Source organism: Staurois parvus, unplaced genomic scaffold (assembly GCF_062004578.1).
Source record: "Staurois parvus isolate SC_StPar_1 unplaced genomic scaffold, SC_StPar_1.0 ptg000090l, whole genome shotgun sequence".
Classification (NCBI taxonomy): domain Eukaryota; kingdom Metazoa; phylum Chordata; class Amphibia; order Anura; family Ranidae; genus Staurois; species Staurois parvus.
This window is the reverse complement of record NW_028317886.1, coordinates 8,763,650-8,780,865: the sequence shown is the minus strand read 5'-3', so window position 1 is coordinate 8,780,865 and position 17,216 is coordinate 8,763,650. Positions and strand designations below refer to the sequence as shown.

The 17,216-nt window shown below is 40.7% G+C and overlaps 1 protein-coding gene across 2 annotated transcripts in view; it reads left to right on the top strand.

The window, feature by feature from the left end:
- FNIP2 (folliculin interacting protein 2) overlaps positions 1-14,693 on the top strand; it is a 133,910-nt gene extending 119,217 nt beyond the window's left edge. For both annotated transcript variants that reach the window (XM_089670394.1, XM_089670395.1), the window contains 3 exons: positions 7,868-8,068; positions 11,867-11,982; positions 13,993-14,693. In XM_089670394.1, coding sequence (XP_089526520.1) covers positions 7,868-8,068; positions 11,867-11,982; positions 13,993-14,071 — 396 coding nt within the window. In that variant the 3' untranslated portion in view covers positions 14,072-14,693. The remainder of the gene's footprint in view (positions 1-7,867; positions 8,069-11,866; positions 11,983-13,992) is intronic.
- The last annotated feature ends 2,523 nt before the right edge of the window (positions 14,694-17,216 follow it).

Genomic DNA, 17,216 nt, shown 5'->3' with positions numbered 1-17,216 from the left:
AACTACAATTTTACACTTAATATTAATAACCTCCAATATGTGCTGGTGGTATTCTAGCAACTGGCAGATTAATATTTAGAATTTTATTTCAAACCCAGGGATACCAAACACAGTGTACCTTATCACCCAGGAGGCAGGAGACTACTTTCTCCCTTTTCGTATGTGCTAACATAGTCATGTATGACCTTGATTTGTTCAGTACAGTATTCCCCATTCAAACATATACCTGTTATTAATGTGTCCTGTTCCTGTTGCATTCTTTGAACTGTATGTGGAATTAAGTTGTGGAAAAGACATTTTATGGCACGCTCTGCATTTAGAGCCTTAATGGCCTTACAGGTCATGTGTGACGGCTTGACTGTTATTGTTTTACGATAGGGCAGAGGAAAGTGTTTTTCATGATTAGTTGAAACAGACATCCTGCCAAGACTAATTAGCTGTTTACAGCCTGGCCAGCTCTGTGTTTTAAGAGGTTCTTTTGAAGTTTGTTAAGTTACAGCTATAAATTCCATAATTTCAAGAGAAGGGAGGGGAGGAAGATCATTGCTCATGAAAAACAAAAATGGCTGTCACAGGTTCCATGTCTCTATTGCGCACACTTGTTACAATTATCTTTCCAAGAGGGAGGTGTAGACAGTGCTAAAACTGTAGAGTAGGGAAGGCTGGAAGCATCTGGAAGATTTGTATTGCTATTTTTGTCCCTGTTGTTGAAGAGATTTACCTGCTTCTCTGTGGTCGGCAGGACAGAAACACTGGTGAACTTTCTTTAACAGGGATGTAAATGTCTGTAAAAACACAACAGAGAACATGTCCCTCCCCAGTATACCCAAAACCACAAGGCATGTTTTGACTGGAGATGGGAATTAACATTTTATTAAAACAAATGGTGCTTGTAAAGTTAAAAATAGAGGTGGTGAGCATTGTCGATACAGGATTGGTTATATATTGGTTTAGCTTCAGGTGGTTGGACACTGGCAAAGCTTTAGGAGACACACCTCTAGGCACCTTTCCTGTAATTCTACCCTACGCCAATTCATTAGATTTGTGCTAGTGTCTAAAAAGGACCTTATCTCCTTCACAGAGAAACTCATCCTTAACTAGTTTTATAAACAAACCTCTAACATCTTGGGAGCGATACCCTGACACCACGCTGTTGGGATGGCCTGTAATGTTGCTTTGGACACTCACTTTTGCATTTGATGCAACATAGTGAGTTAAGTTGTCCATAAGCGGAGCAATTTTCTTTCCTGCAACCATGGGTTGCAAGAAAGGTGAATCGCTCAATTTCCCCATCAACAGTCAGTGTTGATTGGGGGAATGCTTTCTGCTGAGCCATTGTGTTCTCCTTCAGTGGTGCAGGTGGAGCTATCCCCATCAGGAGAACACAGTGATTATTGCTACCGGCTATTATCGCTGCTGGCAGTAATCACATGTAAAACATGACAGGCTGGTTGTACCCAAGTTAATAGATTGATCAGCTTGGGTGCTTTCAGCCTGCCCATACATGGTTTGAATCTCGACAGGTCCTTGCTGAACCAACCTATTTTCAAACAGTCTATGGCTGGTTTTTGTTGCAGGGTGCTGTAGAGAGCCAGAGCCAGGGCTGTGGTCCATCACTTTGGAACCCAGTCCCTGGGGACCCTTTCCGGTGTATGCCCAACTTGATGGGTGAAGCATGGACTTTATTTACAGTCCACCGTTTTGGACAGGTAAGACGAGGTTACCCTGTATCTGACAGTTACTATTAAAAAAAAAATAGTTGGGTGATATTTGGAATGTAAAAATGAAATATTCCTCGGCGTCCAATCAATTCAATGTGCTCAGTATGTATCCTCAAGTGACTTCATAATTCTTCCAAATTCTTTATTTTCTCAATAAAGTGATATCCTCCTTCTTTAACCCTCAAAAAAAATGTAAAGAAACCGCACATACTGCATTACCTATGTCATACATTATAAACCAAACTGAAAAACACTCACACATAAAAGTGCTCAAAACATGCAAAGACTCCACCAAGTGTCATTCCACATGTGATATCCACAGTATCTACTCTTACCCTCTGGGTATGGATTACTTGCTCAAATATATTTCCAACTCGTGTAGTATATTCAACAAATATCATCATATCATGCCACACTGTGCTCCTGTGGTATCAAACCAACAACCACCAATTTAGTGAGACAATAGAGAAATCCACCACCATCCAATCCATGCACCTTACCAAATTGTAGAAAAAAAACAGCTTTCCACAAATAAACTGCTCTCCAAACAATATCACTCTTGTTGTTCCATCACAATGCCAATATATGGATCAAAGACAGAATAGACACCATCGCATAAAATATCAAAACCATCTGATTAATTAGATGAAAAAGCACTTGCATAGTTAAGATGTACATCAGCATTGTTTTAAAACTGTAGAGCGGACCTCATCCAAAATGGCCGCCGCACAATTACCGGTTGGCGTTTGACATCACTTTCTGATGCATTTAGTCACGACTTTGTCAAAGGATCCTATTGTCTCACTTAATTGGTGGTGATTGGTTTAATACCATAGGAGCACAGTGTGGCGTGATATATATTTGTTGAATATACTACACTATATACAATTTCAATTATTGGAGGGAGCGATCACTCAGGAGGAATAGGTTTACAGAGAACACCTCAATTTAGTTAGCCAGTTGTACAGACTATACAGCATGGTGAGGCATTGGACGATGGTAGTTTTAAGGGTTATTGAGTAACAAGGAGCTTGAACCAGTAACAGAAACTAATGGCAACAGTCTAGATTAAGTCTCACTAGAGTAGGTATCAACATCACAAGAGATGAGCAGTTCAGACATTAATTTTGTCTAGGTAGAGGATAATGGCAATCTGAATAAATCGGACCTCCAAGTGTTGATTTAGTAAAATGATGGGGGGGTTCTGCTCCCAAAATCTTTACTGAACTCCGGTGTAGAAAGAGCTCACAAAGTGGGCTGTTTCTGTAGTTGATCCTGTTGTCTCTATCCTAAACAAACATCTGATTGTACCTATTATATATGTTTTTTCTTGCAAAAATTCTGCATATAGATAGTTTGAGACTCTTCTAAAAGCTCTCTTTAATCTTTCAGGCCCAGTACTATAAACAACTCTTGCTGCAATTTCAGGATAACTGTAGCTAGCTGGACTAGGATAAACAACTAACATGATCCTTTATTTCAGGATTGTGCTATTACAGTTATTACAACAGTTGCCTTCTGGTTTACTTTTATATGCAGAGCAGAAGGTAAATTTCCAGAATGGCTCTAATCTTCATTCATCTGCACAGAATCTTGTAAAAGTTTGGACAGTTGACACTTCCTGCAAAAGGCACCTCACATGTATGCCTTTCCAAGGAAGACGTCTGTTCAGTAAAAGATTTTATCTGAGAGGTTACAGGTGGGGAGGTTTTATTTCACAGCGGAATGTCCCAAAACCTCCTTTTCCAGGAGCCCCTAGCTCATCAAAATGCAGAGCACCTGTCTGTTTTAACCCGACTTTAACTTCACAATCTAAGCTTAGCCATTCCTTTCAGCACATGGCTTGGCCCACCAAGGCCACCTATTCTTCCACAAAGCCCTCCTCACAATGAAGGGGCACCCTCACTCCTAAGTGCTCCTAAGGGAAATCGCACAGACACAAGTCTCTCGGGTTGCAGATGAGTGTTCCAGTCCCTAATGGTCCAAGGAGCACTCATTGAGAGAAGTCAAGCTTCCCATCAGCAGCTTGGATGGCAGAACAGTCAAGTTGGCCCTGCAGCACTGGACATTGCATTCTGAAGGAGCACCCAATCTAAGTGACGTCCCCCTGACACCAATGATGGCGCACCATTCTTCCCACTGACACCAATGATGGCGCACCATTCCTCCCCACTGACACCAATGATGGCACACCATTCCTCCCCACTGGCACCAATGATGGCGCACCATTCCTCCCCACTGACACCAATGATGGCGCACCATTCCTCCCACTGACACCAATGATGGCGCACCATTCTTCCCACTGACACCAATGATGGCGCACCATTCCTCCCACTGACACCAATGATGGCGCACCATTCTTCCCACTGACACCAATGATGGCGCACCATTCCTCCCCACTGACACCAATGATGGCGCACCATTCCTCCCCACTGACACCAATGATGGCGCACCATTCCTCCCCACTGACACCAATGATGGCGCACCATTCCTCCCCACTGACACCAATGATGGCGCACCATTCCTCCCCACTGACACCAATGATGGCGCACCATTCCTCCCACTGACACCAATGATGGCGCACCATTCCTCCCACTGACACCAATGGTGGAGCACCATTCCTTCCACTGACACCAATGGTGGAGCACCATTCCTCCCACTGACCTCATGGGGCACTGTGGCTCCAACTGACACCAGTGTTGGGATACCATTGCTCCCATTGACACTATCAGTGGGGCTGTATTTCTCCAACGTACACTAATGATGGGGCACTTTTCCTCCCTCTGAAATCAATGATGGGACATAGTTTACTGACACTGATGCCGGGGATGTTTCTACTCCTACTGGCTACAGTCCGGCCCTTTTGTTTAAAAGGTTTGGAGACCCCTGTAACGATTGCGCGCAGTGGAGACATGGAGTTGTACACAACATGCCATCTTGTTAAGGTCTCAGCATTTTTGTTTTTCATGAGCCGTGATCTTCCTCCCCTCCCTCTGTTAAAAGCTACAGCTACAAATTCCATAGCTTTCAGGAAAACTTCAAAAGAACCTCTTAATTAAAACACAAGTAGACGCCAGCGTCCAGACCTGTCCAGGGCTGTAAACGGCTTATTAGTCTTGACAGGATGTCTGTTTCCACGAACCATGGAAAACGTTCCTCTGCTCTATTGTAAAACAATTATAACTCCGTCAAGCCGTCACACATCACCTGTAAGGCCATTAAGGCTCTAGAAATGCAGAGCGTGCCATAAAACGTCTATTCCACATGTAACCATTCCTCATAGAATTCAACAGAAACAGGGCACAATAATATTAGGTATATATTTGAATAGGGAATATCATACCGAACAAATCAAGGTCTTACATGACTATGTTACTACACAGGAAAGGAGATAAAGCAGTCTCTTCCCTCCTGGGTTACAAAGGTACACTGTTTGGTATCCCTGGGTTCAAAATATTATTCTATAATACCACTTGCATGTATTGGAAGTTATTAATATTAGTATGAAACTGTAGTTGGGACTTCATCATAAATTTGGTGAACTTCCCAGCACCCATGCCCTAAACCGGATGATTGGTCAGTTATTCTCGGGTGACACCACTTTGATATCATAGAAAGGGACTGATCGAATCTAGTAGGGGGGCTCTCATTTAACATCAACCAAGGAACACCTTAATGGACTTGAGAGCCACAGCAACATTTTTGCTTGGACAATTGGACTCTTCTAAAACCAGGAATTTTCAAATATTCTACCTCCTTAACACCTTTCTTTTTATTTCTCTGTTGCTTTTATTGTTCTCTTTATGTTTTTGTAACATCCCTTTCTGTAAATTATTTTATACTTCAATATTTTTATTGAGAATTGGTTTACAGTGGTATGCATAGGAACAATAACATTTCCGCCCACATGGCGAAATGGTGAGCATAAACAAAGTCATAGAACATATAAGCATATATATAAAAAACAGCATGCTCACCAGGTAGCAAACGTTCCAACAGACGATGGACAAGGGCATTGCCAGAGAAATTAACCACCAATATAAAACCCCAATTCAAAAGAACAAAAGTTAAGAATAGGGAGATCAAAAGAAAAGATCTAGAATAAGACAAGGAGGAGAGAAGAAAAGACAAAAAAAAGTCAGCTGCGGTGTTATTAAGCATTGGAGATAGATCTGATCCATGGTTCCCACGTCCCCTCAAATCTGAATTCATCATTATTGACAATGCTAGTTAACTTATTTAACATTATCCAATTAAGTTTTTTTTTTAACCCCGTCTAGCGGAATCAATGATTGTCTCCAATTTCTAGCTATGGTAATACATGCTGCCAGTAAGAGGTAATGAATTAGTTTAGTTGATTTTTTTTTTAAGAACGGTAGCAGATGAAATAAGGTCACTTCCGGTGTTCTATGAATATTAATTCCCGTAACCAAGTAGATAAAATTAAACATTCGGATCCAAAATCTATTCACTACTGGACATTTCCACCAAATATGGAACATAGATCCCTCTTGTCTGCAGTGCCGGAAGCAAGTAGGTGATACTGAGGGGCATATTTTAGCGAGGCGTGTAGGAACCAAGTACCAAGGAAGTAGCGTTTTGTAATTGGATTCGATAAGAGCAGTATTAATCGATATCTTTGATAGAGAATGGGCTGCAGCCTGCCAAGTTTCCAGATCTAAGGAGCTATTCAAGTCCCTTTCCCATTGAGTCATATAGGATAATTTAGTGAGAGGATCAACAAGGGAAGCATAGACAATGGACAAATGACCCCTCATCAACCCAGTTGCCCCAAAGGAGACTTCTAAAGGAGTAAGGGTACAAGGTTCCGTGATTAATTTAAGTTTGCTAGAGATAAATGAGATAATTTGATAATAGCGAAACCATTCTCCGGGAGGCATCTGGTACTGTGTTCTCACTCTATCCAGTATTTTCTGACAAAGTCCATCCAGGAAGTCTCCAATACGCAGCAGACCCTTATTCATCCACCATTGAAATACTGATGGTGACACACCGGGAATAAACTCAGGATTATAAAAAACTGGAGCTAATGGAGTATGTAGGGAGAAGAAAGGTTTGCGAGCCCACCATCTGTCCCAAACCATCAACAAATAGGACAGCGTATGACACAAAATAGGAGGACGTAAGCGACTGGGGAGCCACATAAGAGCACCAATAGCATAAGGATGGCAGGATAAGGCCTCAATGCCAACCCACTGGGGGACATAACCCCTGGCTGTAGTACAAGTTAACTGTGCTATCTGAGCCGCATGAAAATAAGCTATGAGATTAGGAAGTCCCAAACCGCCATGCTTCTTTAGGGAAAAGAGAGTTGACCTGTTGACCCTAGGACGCTTCCCCTCCAGATAAATGTAGAGACTGCAGCCTGTAATAGTAACAGTACCCATTTGGGAACTATGATCGGTAACGTCCTAAAGTAGTACAACAGGCGTGGTAAAAAAAAGTCATTTTAATAGAGTGGATTCTACCAAACAAGGAAAGTGGGCTGTAAATTATTTTAATTGTACCATTTGACCTGTTCATTAATATACCCTATTTTGAAAAGTGTTAAAATTATTTCTGAGGCTTTTAATGCAAACTAAAGAATCCTCTGCATATACTAGTCTCTGGTGACAGTGTGTGTTACAGACGTTTTATTGTTCAAATTTGTTCTTGCTAACATAGTTTTGGGCCTATCAACCATTCACAATCTGGTGGCAGTTTGGAGTTTGAAGGGTTTATAGCGTAATTAACCTAACCCAGTGACAATCGCTCTCAGGCTGCTAGCACATAGATTGTGGTCCCACGAGCTGGAAAGTCTTTGTGCAGGGTGCAGCTGAGAGTGGCATTGTTATGCAAGTGACAGTGCTGTGTGAGATTGGCTGGTCTTTTGTTAGGAATTGGTGAGAAGGGCTGAGGTCTGGCACTGAGTTCCTCATGACCACTGGCGTATGCATATTCTGCCTGTGTTCTCCACTGTACTTCAAGATGTGGGTTAAATGAGTGCTTGGCATAATTGTATATTTGGTGTTTTTTGTTTTGTTTTTTTCCCAATTTGTGTTTGTGGTTGCCTGAAACACTAACCTATAACCAATAAAGTGTAATGTGTGTGGTGTTTTATTTTTGTTTGTTTTTATTGGTTTTAGCACCCTGTGTTGGATGAACCTCTTGCAGAAGCTGTGTGTATTGTGGCAGATACCGATCGATGGAGTGTCCAGGTTGTCAGCAGCCAGAAGACCACTGTGGACAACACCAAACTTGGCACAGATGTCTTGGTGTCTAGTCAAGTGTGCAACTTACTTCAGACCATTTTACACCTATATAAACTCAAAACCCCACCTGTATTTGTAAGTATGCAACAATTTCATTAGCAGCATGCAGCACAGTGGCAGCTGTATACCTCCCCCCTTGCAGTGTCTTTCAGAATCATATGATTTCTTTATTTGCTGTTTTTATTATTATCTTTGTTTCAAACCTGGGTGCTCTGCCCTTTCAGCTAAGGTTTTTACCACGGTCATGCAAGGCTTTGACCCAGATTACAGTTATTTGCTCACTCTCTCCCATTTCTATATCTAACTATTCTTAAATGTTCCCTCCACCCTCCTCCTACCTATCCTGCATGCAGGTATGTGTACTTTTATTCCACACCAGTCATGTGATCCTGCAGATCAGTGTCCGTAAGCAGCTGCTGCGGGGGGAAGAGGAGGGAGCACCAACAATAGCTGGACCTTGGGAGCCTATTGGTGATGCCATGGCTCCTGAAATTTACAGCCGTTGAGCACTTACACAGGGAAGTTGGAACTGTGGAATCACTTGACCAGCCCAGAAAAAAAAAAGGGAAGTATACATATCTTTTCCATGCAGGAAAGGCAGAAGGAGGGGGAGGGAACATCTTTAAAGTGGTACATAAAGCCCAACACTAGCTTTTCTTAAAGGACTTTCACCACACTGAAATTCAAGACTTTTGTTTCTCCCAGCACTGTTCCCAGTCTTAGCTCATTTAATACTACCAAGTTCACGAAGATGTTCCTTTTGCACTTGCATTTCCAACCAATCTTCTATAGAGATTAGAAGTACCATGAAAGTTGTTTGCTCCCCCAAGCACTTGTTAGCTCCGTTTTCTGTTTTTCGTAAGGGTTTTGTAAAAAGTGTATGTATGTATGTATGTGTATATATGTGTGTGTGTGTGTGTGTGTGTGTGTATATATGTATGTGTGTGTGTGTGTGTGTGTGTGTGTGTGTGTGTGTGTGTGTGTATATATATATATATATATATATATATATATATATATATATATATATGGTCCTGCTGTGGCCTGCAGTTGATCTTGATCTTTCAGTGTTACATAGAGATGTCAAATCATCCCCATGGTGGAAAAAAAGGCTTGTGGCTTTTACTTTTAACTACATTGCTGTCCCTGGTCTTTAGAGGCACTGATAATGTAGGCAGGGCCTCACAGATGCATCCTGTGAAGGCTGCCACACTTTCCTACCTACCACCTTATGTACAAACAGGTCCATAAATATTGGGACATTGACACAATTCTAACATTTTTGGCTCTATACACCACCACAATGGATTTGAAATGAAACAAACAAGATGTGCTTTAACTGCAGACTGTCAGCTTTAATTTGAGGGTATTTACATCCAAATCAGGTGAACGGTGTAGGAATTACAACAGTTTGCATATGTGCCTCCCACTTGTTAAGGGACCAAAAGTAATGGGACAGAATAATAATCATAAATAAAACTTTCACTTTTTAATACTTGGTTGCAAATCCTTTGCAGTCAATTACAGCCTGAAGTCTGGAACGCATAGACATCACCAGACGCTGGGTTTCATCCCTGGTGATGCTCTGCCAGGCCTCTACTGCAACTGTCCTCAGTTCCTGCTTGTTCTTGGGGCATTTTCCCTTCAGTTTTGTCTTCAGCAAGTGAAATGCATGCTCAGTCGGATTCAGGTCAGGTGATTGACTTGGCCATTGCATAACATTCCACTCCTTTCCCTTAAAAAAACTCTTTGGTTGCTTTTGCAGTATGCTTTGGGTCATTGTTTATCTGCACTGTGAAGCGGCGTCCAATGAGTTCTGAAGCATTTGTCTGAATATGAGCAGATAATATTGCCCGAAACACTTTAGAATTCATCCTGCTGCTTTTGTCAGCAGTCAATCATCAAGAGAACCAGTTCCATTGGCAGCCATACATGCCCACGCCATGACACTACCACCACCATGCTTCACTGATGAGGTGGTATGCTTAGGATCATGAGCAGTTCCTTTCCTTCTCCATACTCTTCTCTTCCCATCACTCTGGTACAAGTTGATCTTGGTCTCATCTGTCCATAGGATGTTGTTCCAGAACTGTGAAGGCTTTTTTAGATGTCGTTTGGCAAACTCTAATCTGGCCTTCCTGTTTTTGAGGCTCACCAATGGTTTACATCTTGTGGTGAACCCTCTGTATTCACTCTGGTGAAGTCTTCTCTTGATTGTTGACTTTGACACACATACACTTACCTCCTGGAGAGTGTTCTTGATCTGACCAACTGTTGTGAAGGGTGTTTTCTTCACCAGGGAAAGAATACTTCGGTCATCCACCACAGTTGTTTTCCGTAGTCTTCCGGGTCTTTTGGTGTTGCTGAGCTCACCGGTGTTCCATCTTTTTAAGAATGTTCCAAACAGTTGTTTTGGCCACGCCTAATGTTTTTGCTATCTCTCTGATGGGTTTGTTTTGTTTTTTCAGCCTAATGATGGCTTGCTTCACTGATAGTGACAGCTCTTTGGATCTCATCTTAAGAGTTGACAGCAACAGATTCCAAATGCAAATAGCACACTTGAAATGAACTCTGGACCTTTTATCTGCTCATTGTAATTGGGATAATGAGGGAATAACACACACCTGGCCATGGAACAGCTGAGAAGCCAATTGTCCCATTACTTTTGGTCCCTTAACAAGTGGGAGGCACATATGCAAACTGTTGTATTTCCTACACCGTTCACCTGATTTGGATGTAAATACCCTCAAATTAAAGCTGACAGTTTGCAGTTAAAGCACATCTTGTTCGTTTCATTTCAGTGCCATTGTGGTGGTGTATAGAGCCAAAAATGTTAGAATTGTGTCCATGTCCCAATATTTATGGACCTGACTGTATGTAGTGCGAGATCTTGCAAGATTTGTGACAGTGTTTTTGTTTTGTTTCCTGAGATGGTGTCTTGTGTCACCAGGGCAATGGGGGTGGGTTAGAACTCTAAGAAGCATAAGGTAATTGAAACCTCTGCCCTTTCTTAAATTGGCCACCAGGAAAGAGTGCTGGAGAGACAAAGTGAGAAACTTCTTGGGCAAGAAAAGCCTTCAAAGTAGTGTCTGTTTGTTTTTTGTATTTTTGGTTTGCGACATGTTTGCAACCTTTTACTTTTTGTGACACTGAGGAAAGGTCTGTTTTAACAAAGTGCTCAATGTATGTGAAGAAGTGGTTAAACTTGACACTCGGCGCTCAGAAATTGACAGTGCCACTCTAGTTGTGATCCCATGGATCTTTCACAGTGGGACTGGATAGTGGTGCAGCACACAAAAAACATAAAAACAAAGAGGGCGCAAACACCTGCCGTGTTACCTTAAAACAATTTATTGAGAAATAAGAGTTAAAGGTTATACTCACAAACCACGTGAGCTATTGGCATGTAATTGCATAAGCACACAATGTGGACCTCTCTCCACCTCCAACTGGAGACAAGATGGTGTTAGCTGCCTTTAGCATTTCGGGGACCCTGTCCCCTTCTTCAGAGCAAAGGCTGAAGTCCCCAGAACTCAAACTCCTTAAATAACATGTGTGGAGCCCACAGCCCACCTACTATCAGGGGGCCTGGAGGAAGTTCTTTTAAAGGGGACACGGCCTCATATTCATACTCTATGCATATAGATAGTAAGAACACACAAATGTGTTATCGGTACGTGAATAACTAACTTAACCACCGCAAGTAAAATGGAATTCAGTATCACAGATAAAATAAATATAGATGTATGTATATATGGATCCTGAAGCTGCAGATATTGTGTTTGTGCATGTGTGTGTATTAAATATGTATTTATATAATATTTGTGTGTGTATATATGCATATAATAATTTCTCTTAAATGTTTGCCCTTAGTGTGTGATGTATCTAGAAGACAAATTACAAGAGCTGTATTTCAAGAGTAAAATGTTGTCAGAGTATTTAAGGGGACACAAGAGAGTCCATGTAAAAGAGCTTGGTTTGGTATTGGGGTAAGTAATCGATAGAAAATATTTTTTAGGGTGGTTTTATTTCTTTTATCAAATCAAATGCAATGTAGTCTTATTTATTCTTGGATTAAAAGAGCCAGATTATGTTATGGTATATTTGGTGTTCCAATGATTGGGTTGTTTGAAGGGATATATAAAAAAAACTGTTAGCTGATGAGAACATTATCTGGTGTTTTACAGTATATTTCATGCTTCTGTTAAATGTAAAGTGTGGGTTTTTTTTGTTTGTTTTTTTTGTTTTTTCTGTTTTTGTTTTTTTTCTTTTTTTTTGTTTTTTTATAACCTATAGACTGCTCTTTGTTTTTGTGAGGATATTTAACTGTCCCCCTTCCCCATAGCAGAACTACTGCTACAGGGCGGCAGGGCTATGCAAAATTGTGGTGTGTGTAATAAATATATATATTTTGTGTTTCCAGGTAGGGGGCACGTGCACACGCTGCCCTCCTGTGTTGCCACCCACTATTCCCCGTGTGCTTGCCACCCAGTTATTGCCTAGTATCACTGACAGGGGAGAGACCTGTGTTATACACAGGTCTGTCTCCTGCCAGCAGTATGTTTCCTTCTTAAAACACACACAGCACACTTGGTAAAACAGCACATGGTTAACCCTTTGATTGCCCCAGATGTTAACCCCTTCCTTCCCAGTGTCAGTGCTTTTTATTAGCACTGATCACTGTATCCATGTCACTAAGGATGTCAGTGGTAGTTAGTCCCCCCCAGTGTCAGAATGCGTGCTGCAGTCCCGCTAAGTCAATCGCCACCGTTACTAGTATTGGGGAAAAAAAAATTCCAGGTATATATACCACCATTTGTAGACTATAACTTTCATGTAAACCAATTAATTTACATGCACTGGGATTTTTTTTTTGGAAAGACATGTAGCAGAATAAATTCTTACCTAAATTTATGAAGAAATTTTATATTTTTTTTCACTAGATATGTTTTATAGCAAAATGTCAAAAACATTGTTTTGGGTTTTTTTTTTTTTTTTACAAATTGGCGGTCTTTTTTTGTTGCGCAAAAAATAAATGCACAGGTGATCAAATACCACCAAGAGAAAGCTCTATTTGTGGGGGAAAAAATGCCATAAATTTAATTTATGTACAGCGTTGCAAGACCGCACAATTGTCAGTTAAAGTAAAACAGCGCCATATCGCAAGAAATGACCTGGTCAGTAAGAGGGGTAAATCCTCTGGAGGGCAAGTGGTTAACATGTGATATGTTCCATATATAGAATGAGGAGGCTCTTAAAGCAGACTGTGCATTAAAGTGCATGGTTCGATTGTATTTGGGACCCTTACCCCTGTAAATATCAACTACTGAAAGTATGTGACAAATGTATCTGTAAAGAAAAAAGGTAGATTTTATACTTGCCCTATCCCAGTCTTCAGTCTGCAGCACATTGATAAGAGTGACAAATCTGGCAGAATCCTGGGGAATCCAGAGCAACCAAGGTCCCACAAAAAAGAAATGGACTGGAGTAGATTGTTGCCTTGTTTTTGAGCTACATTCCCCTGGAATCTTACTAAAGGAAGCTGAAGCTATTCCCAGCGATCCAGTGATGTCAAGACTGGTGATCCAGCGAGAGGACCTGGACATTATAAATGAATATTGCATTGTCTGATTTAATCTATACTAAGAAATCTCAAAATCTGTAGAACGTTAAATTGAAAAAGAAGATGACTGACTCCCACTGTGCAAAGGACTCAGTTTAATGGCATATTGGCTCCTTGTTGCCTAAGAGAATGCAGATGGGTAGACGGCACAACTTCACCTACTATGTATTTGTCATTGTGACGATTCACACACAACAATGTTCTTCCATTTGTCAAGTTATAGAAGGGATAGAGCTAACCTGTGTCCTAAAGTCAAAAAATATTCCTATGAAAAATCTGTGTGGGCTAACATGACCCAAATGAAACAAAATATTACTTTTTATGCTGTCAAGAGTTTTTCTAACTTTTTTTTTTTTTTTTTCTGTACAAATTTTAGGATTGAATCCAGTGACTTACCTCTGCTGGCAGCTGTGGCGAGTACTCATTCACCCCACGTTGCACAAATCCTTTTATAAGCTGCATTCTACAAATGGTCATTCCATAAGCTGCAAAGAAGAATCAGCCAATCAGAAGAGGGGCCAGTGAATTGTGCTGCCATTTCTTCCTAGTATAAACTCCTTTGCCCCTCGAACCTTTAGGGGACACATATTTTAAAGTTTACAAAAAGTATGAGGCATTATGGTGTTCCCTCCCCCCCCCCCGTGGCCTTCTGTCATTTCACAGGGAAGAATTAAGAAGAAGGCCGAAATTCTCAAACACTACAGCAATTTTTTTTTTTTTTTTTTACACCGCATGCTTGTTAGGATATTCTTCTATGGACGATATGTATATATAATATTTCTGTTTTTTACTGTTTTTGCTCTCACTTGAAGCATTACCTATTGTACGTTTATGGCAAAGTGGTTTTAATAGGAACTGTATGGATTATACTATGCTACAATTGTGCTATAGGACATGCTTTACAGCAAAGAAATGGGAACCTACTGTATTCATTCACCACCAAGTTCTCTTAATTCAGGGCCATACGTTTACCAGTTGACTCTTGACAACTCTTGTTATCCGTTTAGCTAACAAAAGTGGGATGATATAAAGAAAGCGTGTGTATGATTGATAGATAAATATATAATATTAGAGAGATTTTCCTGGTTGTTCAGCTTCATTTAGTGAGTTATTAGGCTAGAGCAAGCATGCAGACAAACAAGGAGTTCTGATTTCAAGTAGTGGAGCCATAGGAGGAACATGAAATCCAGGGAACGAGCTGTTTAAAATATTCTAACACAGTTGAGGCTCCCAGTAGCTGTTAGTTACTGGGCACAATATCATTTGTTGTGTGCTCTCCCCAGAACTAGCATTACTGTGGCTGTGTAGGATAATAATGGTTTTTGATGGTTCACCTTCAGCCTGCAGTGGCAGCACCAGCAGTTCTGTTGTGCTCATATTACTTTGCAGAGTTGGTGACTTACCTGGATCCTTAACTTTGACTAGTGCATCTGAGATTTCTGTATTGTGTATTCCCCAGATATTCTGTGATTCAAAAATCCTAGCAGTGAAAAGCACAATGGGGTGCCACCACTAGTGGCAGCCAAAATGTTTGGAAGTAGTCTGGCTGCCAAAACCTCTTTTCACATACTCCTCCTATACACAAGCAAGTTTTAATCCCATGAACATTAATCCTGAGCTAAACGTCTGTGCAGCAGGGTCCTAATCATCTATGAAAAGGAGCAAGCTGTGGTCAATTTAATGAAAATTTTAAACCTGGCGCCTGCAGGCAAAATTTGCCTGACACCTTCATTTTCATGTAATTAAGAGGCATGATGCTTCAGGTATTTAATACAATATTATCATTTCATATATGACACAATCCGAATATTTATGCATGTTTTCTCAAAACCAACCCTTTCAGCCTTACCAAAACTGGGACTGTGCTACAAGGGACAGGGCAAGGCACAACTCATGCTTGTGTACATGGATTTAAGCTAGTTTACTTGTAGTTCTCCTGTTTTTTTTCAGTAAGCATATGAAAGGCCAATAAACGAAGGCACATTTATGAAGTATGATGCAAGTAAATGGGAAGTACAGTTCAGTAATTAAACCATGCAGTACATTGGTGGAAATGATATTATATATCAAACATGTATAACCCTGTTACTTTAAGTGCAATAAAACTAATAAACCATAACAAAACATATGCAGCATCAGTTACTATCCCCTTAATATGTCAACAAATAGATCTACAGTGTTACAACTTTAAATATTAATGTTATCATTCAATTTATGAACAAATCATACAGAATCAAGTCCCATCCAAGCCCATTGTGCAAAAAGTTTTCCCAAAAGTGTCATTACACTGCGTGGAAAGGTTCTTCACCGACACCAACATATAGCCGTTCTCCTTACCATGTGGTTTGACCCCTTATCAATGAAGGTCTCTTAGTGCCTAAACCTGCTCAAATGGCTCACAGGGCACTTGCTTCAAAATGGTCTCACTAGTTTCAATCTCCAAGTATTCCAATAAACAACTTGAGAAACACACTGTGTCTGGACACCGCTGGAGCACATTAACTCTCTGCTTGACTTTGAATATGATGCACAATATTATTGCTGTCCAGGTCTTCACAGTCTCAATTAGAGCCTCTTGGGGTTTCTTCTCCCTTGGATCTCCAGTCACTGGGAAACGTAAAGATTGATACTAGCAAGGCCATTCTAAAGCAAGTGCCCTGTTAGCCATTTGAGCCAGTTTAAACACTAAGAGACCTTCGTTAATAAGGGGTCAGAGCACAGGAGTACAGCTGTGTTGGTATTGAAGGACCTTTCCACGTGGTGTATGGAAAAACTTTGCACAATGGACTTGGAGTAGAGTGAGATTTATTCATCAAGATGTAATGACTTTTTCACATTTAATAATATCAGTGGTACCACTTTGGATCTCTAAGTTTTAAGGGGGCAGTAATTTGATGTTGCCTATTGGTTTACTTGCTCTTAAAGGATAAGTTCACCTTTTGTGAAGCTGTTACACCTATATTATGGGTGTAACATGTTCAGCATCTGCCTGCTCTTTCCCGATTCCTCCCCTGTTAAAGTGGACCAAGGATCTTCTCACTGCACCCACTGCCATAATTCACAAAGAGTGGGGCCAAGCCCACATGGCTGCCTCATTCAGAGTTCTGTGAAGGAGAGAACTACAAGTACCATCATCCATTTTTTTTTATTTTGTTTTTTTTTTTTGATCTTGAGGTACACTTGGAAGCAAATTTAAAAGCGTAGTGATTTGCAATACTCTTTATTTTCTTTGCACTCAAAGAAACAGTGCTACATTCAGGTTTATCAGAAATGGATAAGAGCAATAGGGATATCATGATTTCTGCAAACATAACAGACATCTGCAGGTTGTGCCATGGTGAGAGGTAAATGACCATTCTGAACCCCAGTTAATCTAAATGCTTCAGTAAGGCAGTGCAAAGAGCATTGATGGTACACAATGCTTTAATATCTAGCAACAAACCCTACATCATTTCTTGTCTGGCTACAGTAATCTGAGATATGGTTGGTTGCTCTGGGCTGCTCCACTTTGTAGCTTATGGTTGTTCTTCACCACCTCTTTGTTGCTGTTCTTCTCATCATGCTGTGATCTTACATTAGCTGGAAGACATTTCTTGAGGA